Here is a 10,030-nt window from a genome sequence, read left to right as displayed (position 1 = left end):
GCCCTCAGGCAAACAGATGACAAGGTTCTGTGGTGAAGAGAATTGGCTAATACCTTACACTGTGGTCCAGTAACAGCTTCATTAAATATCAAATCAGTTTGCTGATTAATTATCCCCTTAATATTTTTGTAAGGTATTATCAGCTTTCAGATTTGTTGTTGTTGTTGTTCTTTTCTCCTCAGATGAGGAAAAAGAGAACTAAGGAACTGAAGTATGCTTTCAGACACCCAATGAGGTCCCCAAGTGTTATCAGGGTGTCTGAGGCAGAATCCAACTGAATCAAAAAAAAAAAGAGGCAGTTTTCAGAAGAGCATTTTCATGGAAACCTTCATTCTGGAAATAATTTTCTCCTTTAGCCTCAAACTGCTTAAATCTACTGGTCTTACTGGCCTGTGCCAACACCTAGCTGTCCCAGTGGGGTTTCAGAGAAGTGGTGAGGAAGGTACAAGTCTTCCTCCCGGAATTTGAAAGGTATCAGCTTCCAGTTTCTTATTTGCATTTTAATTACTTATAGTGTGGATGTGTAGAGGTAGTGTGGGTAGAGAGAAATGCTTTTATTTTGGATTCATTATTACTTTTGATTTTACTTTGGATTCATTATTACTTTTGATTTTATTTTAATTAATGTCAGGGGCACTGAGAATTTTAAGTAGGCGTTCCTTCAAGATGTGTTCCAATTGAAAGAAATCAACGAAAATTACTTCAGTGGAACTGTAATGAGAAAAATTCGAAACATTTACTGGCACCCCCTGCTCCAAGGAGCTCACTGTCTAAAGAGGTAAGAGGCAGGATAACAATACTACACGTAATTTTTACATGCTTCACTACCAGCACAGATGCAAGTCCTAAAGACAGGCTCTGGTGAGTTATCTGAGTGTCTGCAGCAGGGATGAAATAGAAACAGGGGCAGATGTGGGGGAGCGTCTCCACTGCTGAAAAAGAAATAGTGTGTAATTTTAGTTTAAACAGCAGTAAGGCTGGGAATTATTTTGCTAATTTTAAAGGTGAGTGGTGGGTCAAAGGTGACAAGGATAAAGTACTCAGTTCATTGTCTAGGACTATACCACGCCATTAGCTATTTTGATAAATGAGGGAGAACTGTACTAGACATGGTCAAGGGTGAAAGTGAACGGCTGCCAACTGTAAACAGCACAATCATTTACCTCAGTGACAGGAAAGGGGATCTGTGGTAATTACCAGAGAACAAACGGGGTCAGCACTGTTTCTTTAATACGGGATGAACCTACCTGTACAACAAGAAAGGTTGAACTCATGGGGAAAGGAGGTAAGAAAAATGAAGGGGGAGCAAACAGCAGATGATCACGGAGAAAGTTAGTGTAACCTCTCTGTGGCAGTTGGGAAAGTTCAGTGCCTGTGACACAGAAGGATGAAGCAGAAGGAAAATTGAAGGTAGGCACAACAGTTACAAGTCCTTTTTTGTTGGAATAAAATGTAAGAACTTTTCAGGGGAAAAAAAAAAGAAAAAAAATTGGATTGAGGAATTAAAAGATGGCTGAGATTACGGACACTGGATTTATTTACCTGGCAGAATAAAGGTGTTTACTTAGGAAGAACGTATTTGTAACTGGACAAATTGGGTGAACACAGCTGCTCAGATGAACCCTTTAATAGGTAAAACGCATCGAAGGAGTTCTGCTGAAGTAAGCCAAGGTGACAGTGAATACCTAAAGCAATGAACAGAAGGGCAAGCTGAAGAGAGCTGAAAAATACAAGTGAGATCGACCGGTAGCCATAAGGAGGCTGAGCGGGAGGGGAAGCAGAACAGCACCCTTGGGTCCCACTCTCACTGGTGGCAGGGATACATGGATGGCAGAGGGACGGTATACGTGTAAGAACAGGATGGGGCCAGACATCTACCACCACGCGTGCCACACGACAGGCCCGCTGCCGCTCAAGGAGCCTAGGAGGGAACTCTTCCCCCCCCCTCACAAACGAGAAGAAGCCTAAGAGGCCGCCTTCCCCACCCCGCGACAAGATGGCGCCCACCGCCTGCCCACTGAGGCGCCTGCGCGGCCCCGCCACGCCTGCGCGGCAACCGCGGGGGGCGGCGGCGGCTGCTGCGAGCGGCGGCCTCGCTCCCCGGTGACCGGCGCCCTGCGAGCCAGCCCCGCCGTCGCTCCCCCTTCCTCCTCCGCCTCCTCCTCCTCCTCCTCCTCGCCGCCGCAGCTGGCGCTGCTCGTGATGCAGCCGTGCGGCGGCGAGGAGGAGGCGGCGGCGGCTGGAGGGGGGGTGCTGTCGCTGCAGGGCTCCGCCGCCCCGCCGCAGCAGCCCGCCGGTGCGGGCGGCCTCATGTTGTTCTACGAGCTGGGTCCCGGCGAAGCCGAGGCGGGGGAGGAGGCGGCGGGCGGCGAGAGCACGGCCAGCCCGGAGGAGCTGGACGACGAGGAGGCGGCTGCAGCGGCGGCGGCGGCCGCCTCCTCCTCCTCCTCCAGCGGCGAGGCGGCGGCGGCGGCGGCGGGCGGCGACTGCAAGAGCTGCACCTACCAGGGCTGCAGCGAGACCACCACGCAGGTGGCGAAGCAGCGCAAGCCCTGGATGTGCAAGCGGCACCGCAACAAGATGTACAAGGACAAGTACAAGCGCAAGAAGAGCGACCAGGCCCTGGGGGGCGGCGGCGGCGGAGGAGGAGGAGGAGGAGGCGGCGGGGCCGGGGCGGGGGGCGGCCCGCGGGCTGAGGTGAGGCTCGGGGGTGTGCGAGCTCCGGGGGGTGTCTGCTGGTCAGTATAGCCGGGGGGTCTGGGTGTTGTGGGGTCTTTAATGCACGGAGGTGGGGGGCGGGGGGTGCTGCGAGCAGCCACAGAGCTCGCTCTGCTTCGGGCACAAGAGCAACCCCATTTCTTCTCCTCTTAGTGGGTAGCAGCAGCAGCATACAACGACAGAAGGTCCCAGAAGCGTTGCTTCGCAGTGCTGTGTGTGTTTATTTCATAGGAGGAAAGGCGAAGGTGTAGGGCTGAGACAGCTGTCAGCCTTCCTGCCGCGACGGTTGAAGTGTGGGGGACCCCAGGAACAGCAGCCACTGGGGAATAAATACATGGTGTGCGGAAATGGGTCATGCATGTTCTTTGAGATGGCGATTTTATATTTATATTTTAAATAAGTTTTATTTTTTTATATTTTATATAAATGACGTTTACTTAACTATTTAGAACACTAATATTTCATACTTGCTCCTAAAAACTTGTGTGTATTGCTTAGATGGGGGAATAGAGATTGCCAGGGTTAGAGCTGATGTTAACATTCAACTTTTTAGATAGTTTTAGTTGTTGGTTTGTAATTCAATCGAGGCAGCGCTGTTTCTGATGATTGTTTGCACTGATGAGTTAGAGGACATTTATGATTTTGTGTTTAGAGCTAAAAAGAGACCAAAACGTTTTTACTTCTGAAGGTGCTGGCTAGTTTGTGCCTGAGGGGACAAGTGTGGAATAGTGGTTGTCAGAAGAAAAAAAAGCTGCTTACCTGGCACAGACAGACACTCCTGCTACAAGCGGCCTTTTTTTTGTCAGCACAGCTATCTGTGGAGTTGTGTGACTGTGAGCAGGGAGCTGATGTAACTGCAGGGCAACTAACAAAAATATTTTGATTCTGTTTTTATTCACATAAAATATAATAGTAACCACTAAGCGTGCCGTAGAAATAAGAAAAAGCTAAATAATATTCTCCCAGCTGCTTTCTTTTTCAGCTGAGTGGGCTTGCTGAGATAAGTGTGGGTTTCCTGGGGATTTTTGCAACTCTGGGTGATGTCTGTTTCCAATTTCTCTTGAACCCAGGTAAACTGTTGGCACTGTTACATTTTGACAGTGTCCTCAGGTCTGCTACCTGTTGCATGATCTTGTTTGTTTTGAACCTGACTGCTGCTGGCTCAGCTTGCCCCTTAGTTTCTGCACTAGAAGGTGCAGTGAGTGACCAATTCCCATGTAATTGTCCATGACAGTTACTTGGTAGGCTTGCCTTGAAGTTGTTTCCTTCCTGCAGTGAAAAGGCTTGTTTCTGCGCTTTTATTGTCCTTCTTGCTTGTTGCCATTCTGTGCACCTTCTCTGCTTGTAGTAGCTACTTCTATCTCAGATGAGAGGACAGGAACTGCACGCTGCATTCAAGATGTGGGTGAACTCTAGATTTACGTACCGGTGTGCTTTCCTCTGCTCACTCTTCATTTCATAATAATTCAGCATAGTCAGTTCATGATGTGGCTACGCAAATACTTGCCATAGCTCAGAAAAGGGGACATTACAGTACAGTTGCAGTATTTCATGTAGTGATGCGTTTTTTTGATCTATAACATGAAGTAGTGATGACTGCATGTTGGAAAAGAGAGGGCTTGCTTTTCGCACTTCTGTAATGTTGAAACCAACACACAGTAGTAGAAATTAAGGCCTGAACTTGCAGAAGAAAGCAGGATGGTTAGTGATAAACTGGGTGTGCCTTTTTGCAGTGCTGATCGTGTGTTTTGGGGTCTTTGCAAATAGTCAGAGTGAGTGGCAAACTCATGGGCAAACAGTTGAGTCAGTGTCAGTAAGATGTGAATTTTATAAACATAGGATTAGCATGATGACTGAAGTTTTCCGAAACACGAATGTTTTCTTTACAGAAGATCGTAGAGCTACATTGTTTAGAAGACAGCCTAATTCGTGAATGGTGACTGTACAGGGAACAGAACAAACACACAAACAAAAAGCACGCGGATCTTATTGTCTCTTGCCTGTGGCTTTGACAAGTTCATACTAGTATTCTGGTCTGTTTTGTTTTGCAGTGAAGAATATTGTCATTCCCACCTGATTGCAAATGCTAAATATAATTCACTTATGCAAACTAGAGACTGAGGTGTTTTGAGTGAGTTCACTCTTAAGAAATACAATCAAATAAATTCAAGACATTAGCTGGCCATAGTAACTTGGATAGGTTTGCAATTTAGAAGGCTAACTCAGCTGCATTGCTGGAGTTGCATTCACTGTGAGTGATGGAGTAAAGAAAATAATGTGGGAAGGAAAACAGGCCAGTTCTTGAATAAATACATACCCATTCTAGTGCTGTTATTTTCCTCTGCAGATTAATAATGCAAACAGATTCTTTTAGGACTCTTCTGTGGTAAAAAGTGTGTATGGTATCAGGTTTTATAGTCTCACTTTTCTATTATTTTTTTTCTTTAATGTACAGGATTGTGTTGAAGGTTCAGTTTCTGTTACAAAACAGAGAACAGGCTCCATTGGAGATCGCCCAGCGAGACCTACTCTTCTAGAACAAGTCTTGAATAAAAAGAGGCTGGTAAGTTTTGTTTTCTTGGAGGTCTTGAACTCAAAAAAATAAAGGCAGCTTAGCAGTGTTTAACTGTCGCCCGTACGAAAGGTGGATGTCAGCTCAGTGATCATACACTGCACGTGCATGTTTTCAGATTTGAAGTATGCTGCAGTTCAGGTGTGTGTCTCTGCTTCTGCATGAAGAATACAAAAGGGATGGAGTTTATTGATGGTTGCCATGTTAACTGAAGCTGAATATTTTGGTAGTACTAAATATGTATGGTCGTTTCATTAGGGTAAATAGTACTTAAAATATAACTGAGATATTTTAAACATATTAGCCTGACTTTTCTGTAAAGCTTCAGACAGAACAGTGCATGGGCTTCAGGTCTTCTGTAAGCTTTAATTATTATAGTGTGTTTTAAAAGTTATAGGCTTATTATGATACCACACTTAAAATTGCATATGTATTTGCTGGTAAAACAAACTGTAGGAAACAGTGCCATGTGTGATATTTGTAGACTGCATGAATAGCATATGTTGTAAGTTTTTTATTGCTTCTGTTGCTCCTGTAAGTGTATTGCAATAATTGAGCCTAATGAACAGCAATAATGTAGTCCTTACCATTGCTTGGGGTGCTTCATTGCAATTCTTTCTACTTCGTTGTTGTTTTTTGGTGGTTTTTTTTTTTTTTTTTTTTTTGCAATCTCCTTCCTTCAGAAACTAGTTGAACTGTTTGGCTGCTCCCTGTTACCTATGCAAAGCAATTTAACAATTGCTATTAAAGTGTGGTAGTACTTGTTCAGATGTTTCAGAGAATCACAGAATATCCAGAGTTGGAAAGAACCTACAAGGATAATCAAGTCGAACTCCTGGGTCCCCAAAGGACCACCCCAAAATCAGACCATGTTTCTGAGAGCCTTGTCCAAATGCTTCTTGAACTCCAGCAGGTTCAAATTTGAAGTCTTTAAGGAAGCATCATAGAAGTGTTAAGTATACAGCTGTACAGACTTATTTTCTTGGACGAATTCTCAATATTAGGACCTATCTGATGGTTATTTCTAAAACTCAGGGGGGTGTCTGTAGCTCTTCAGTTGAACTATGAACTTTTATTTTTCCAATTATATGTTGTTCTTCATGCCCTGCCTAATGAATTGTTGTTTCCTTTCCTGTCTGTTCATATTCATGTGGCTTTTAATTAAATTTAAAAGTTTTTTTTATTAATGAAACATTTTTTTTTTCTGGTATATCAACCAGAAGCTCATGGAATAAATAAATATTGAGAGCTTGTGCTCAAAGTTGTGTCAAGGCTCTTTGAGAATCAGGTTTCCTTACGTTATTCTGGGGAACTGAGATTGAGATTCTCTTTGATATGTTTCTTGCTTCTCTCTCTCAGCTCTGACTCAGATGGTCAGCTTCAGATGGTCAGCATTATTCCGTCTAGAATTTATTCTTTGCTTACGTGTATCTGCACAACACCAGGCCTAAAGGACATGCAGTGACCCGGAAAAAACACTCGTGACCTCTTACATTTGAGGCTGCTCATGTTGCCCTTATGTCGGGCACATGAAAGTTACTGCGTGTCAGTGGTAGCTGCCTGCAGGTTTATCCCTTGGAAGAGCAAAGTCCCTTGTGCTTGTTCCTAAGTTTCTTGCATGTTGTGTTCATCTCTGTCAGGAGAGGAGAGGCTTTTGTGGCGGCCCCTGTGTGCCCGGATGTGCAGCTCGCCCTGGATGAAGAGGTAGAAAGCAGAGGTGAGGGGCTGAGAAGCAACAAGGTGTTGAAAGAGGAGCTGGCCTCTTGCTTCAGAGGCTGTAGTAGTCAGGGAGGACGAAATGTCATAAAACAGCAGTAAGTAAAGAAATCCTTACTGAGAAGTACCCTGTGCAGTGAAGTGACTTGAGGGAGCAAATGTAAGCTATGGAAAAGCAGGCTGCACGTCTGTTCAGTGAGACAACTTGTTTGTAGTCTGACCTATTCAGTGCTGCTCTAGGTTGAAGTTGCATGCAAGATTGCTTTTTTTTTTTTTTTTTTTTTCAGTTATAATCTCTGCAGAATTGCCTCCTAACAGCATAAAGTTCTGACCCTTTCCTGGAAGCTGCTGGTACTTTTCAGTGTGAATCTGAATTGCAGAGTTGCAGTACCTCTTCGGTTGCCTTAGTGAAGTGACTGTGCACAATGAACAACCAGTCTAGGGAATTAATTTAGCTGAAAATCACACTTTTTCTGCATTGACTTTTGATCCATTTTCTACCTCATTTGCCATTTGACCTTACAAACGCTTGTGCTGCCACCTTGCAGGAATGAGAATGAACAGTTCAAATTGGATGGCAGACTGCGGCTGTTTGGGCCAGTTTAAATGATACTGCTGGCAAATGTCTGTCTGTATCCTTGGGCTTTTTTTTTTTGTCATTTCACTTTCTATTTTAGCAAATTTCTACTCAATTGCATTCATTTAATCTGCCTTAAAAGGAGTTTATTCTTAAAATCTCATGTTCAGTGATAAGTGGTTCCATTGTCTCTGAGCAGTGGAAGTTTTCAGATGTATTTATTTAATCTGTTCCTAATTAGCTTTCCTATTCTAGGATAGGTGATGAGATGTAAGAGCATCTAAAACTGTTTGTCTTCTGACTGAAGGCAGGTGTTCACTTTTTTTTTAATACATTCCTTGTGGATGGACTACTTTTTTTGAGAAATGTTGGAAAATTATGGAATGCTCAGTGAAGTTTAGCTTTGCTACAGAATTACAAAATTTATATTTATTATAGCTCAGAACTACTGTCTGTAGTAGGGAATTTGGAAATTGGCTCAAAAGTGAAGCATAGTTGAGAGGCTGATGTTGTTTTCAATGTCTGTAGATTACTACTGTTGCGTTTTTGTATGGTTTGGGCAATATCACTTGTTCCTTAGGTTCTGAATTTTCTTTTAGAATGTGCATTAATGTTGGTTGTGGTTACCTGCTGATGTCCTGAGATGGTTTTGAGATGTTTTTTTGTGAGCATGCTTTGTAATTTATCACTGTGGTAGATAACTTAAAATATCTGAGTTATTTAAAGTCCCCTTTCTCTTTCTTGCAGTCCCTGCTGAGAAGTCCAGAGGTCGTACAGTTCCTACAGAAACAACAGCAGCTGTTAAGTCAACAGGCTTTGGAGCAACGGCAGCAGCAGTTTCAAGGAGCACCTGGGTAATCAGAACAGATCAGTGACCTGCAAATGAGTCTGGTGCTGAAGGAGGATTAGGACGTATATTTTATTTAAATACAGAGAATCTCAATGTTAAAAGGAAAAGAGAAGTTGCTGCTGTTACGTGTTGTATTTGTCTCTTGTTTGCACTTTTGAGGTTTTGAGCTGCTTGGGTGTCTGCAAACTTGTGAGCAAATCTGAGGAGTCTATTTTTTGATTCTTTTTAAAACTTCATCGTAATTTTTGATTTTTTTTAAGTGAAAATTTGTTTATATCAGTAATTCTGAGCTGTACACCCTTTTCCTACCAAAGTCTTCCACTAAATTAACATTTTTCTATGTAAAGGTTTACTGTTAAACAAGTCACTCTTTGATGACAATCATTGAAGGAAGTCAGTTACTTTCTATGGAAGTTGTGAAATAAAAGTCCCCTTTGAGCCAGTCCAGTGGCATGACCTAACAGTAATTCCTCAGGGATACAAGAAGCTTATGTCCAGTAGAATCTTGCACTAACGACAATGTGCCATCAAGAAGTCCACCGGTGGCTCAGAAAAGTCCAAACTGAGTGATCCTCCTGCCATATATTCGTTATTTGCAAGTTGAATAGGTTTAAAGGAATAGGTTTAAAGGAATTTGTGTTAAAAATCTCCAAAACGGAGAAACAGCAAAGTACGTTCCACCTCTAAATCTTCTTAAAAGTGTGCAGTGGAGAGTTGGACCTTGTTTTGTGTAGTTATTTCTAAGGACCAACCTGTTAAGCATGAAATCACGTATCACGGCTTATTTAAAAATGAGCGATATTCTTATCTGTGAGTGAATAAGATTAAAGCTTTTAACTCAAATGCTTAAGGCTTTTAAGAGCAAATGCATCCAAAAGGTAAAATGCAATTAGGCATTTGTTTCCTTTTTGTATTCTTTCTCTTCCAAAAAAGTATAGTTAAAATTGTTTGATCAAGACAACAGACAATCAGCTCAAGTGCTGGACTTCTCAGGTTTTCAGCCAATTCAGATGAACTTAAAATTGATTTGGTTAAAAATCCAAATGCTGTATTATGTAAATGTTGAATCCCAAATTTTGTCTTTAAATCAGAGTTTTGTATTAAACCACATTTCCTAACAGAGGTTGTCTGAATGGTGGAGATGCTTATTAAAGTACTACTTTGATATTGCAGCAGTGTGATCTGCTGAATAATATCTGTTCAGGAGTGTTTGTTAGTGTTACACATTTTATAAGCTGTGCTTTGTGTATGTATAGAAATTGTTCAGTAGGGATTTCTTGTATTTAGTATTGTGCAAGCTGTTCTTTTAAAAAGAGATCTAAAAAATTTGTACCAACAGTTCTGGACCAATAAGTGTGTGAGTAAATCTGTTTTTTTCTTTTTTTTAAAGAAAACTATTTTTTGTTCTGTTCCGTTTGTATGTTGCTTTGTTGTTTATTTCTATATTAAAATGTCTAGCTCTAGGTAAGTGACATTAAAACCTCTGTTTTCCCAGACTCTTATGACATAGAAAAAGTTACTTTTGCTTTAAGCAAAATGGAATTACTTTTTTCAGTATGTCAGAATACATGCAAAAATATAATGGGCTGAACTTGGA

The 10,030-nt window shown here is 42.3% G+C and overlaps 1 protein-coding gene across 1 annotated transcript; it reads left to right on the top strand.

Moving 5' to 3' along the window:
• Positions 1 to 1,109: 1,109 nt before the first annotated feature.
• RFXAP (regulatory factor X associated protein) lies at positions 1,110 to 10,030 on the top strand. Its single transcript, XM_066990783.1, has 5 exons — positions 1,110 to 1,189; positions 1,356 to 1,410; positions 1,972 to 2,697; positions 5,174 to 5,281; positions 8,331 to 10,030. The coding sequence occupies exons 1-5, from the start codon at positions 1,110 to 1,112 to the stop codon at positions 8,439 to 8,441; spliced, it is 1,080 nt and encodes a 359-aa protein (XP_066846884.1). The 3' UTR covers positions 8,442 to 10,030.

This window comes from Anser cygnoides, chromosome 1 (assembly GCF_040182565.1).
Source record: "Anser cygnoides isolate HZ-2024a breed goose chromosome 1, Taihu_goose_T2T_genome, whole genome shotgun sequence".
Classification (NCBI taxonomy): domain Eukaryota; kingdom Metazoa; phylum Chordata; class Aves; order Anseriformes; family Anatidae; genus Anser; species Anser cygnoides.
The sequence above is the reverse complement of the archived record's forward strand: the minus strand, read 5'-3'. Positions and strand labels throughout refer to the sequence as shown.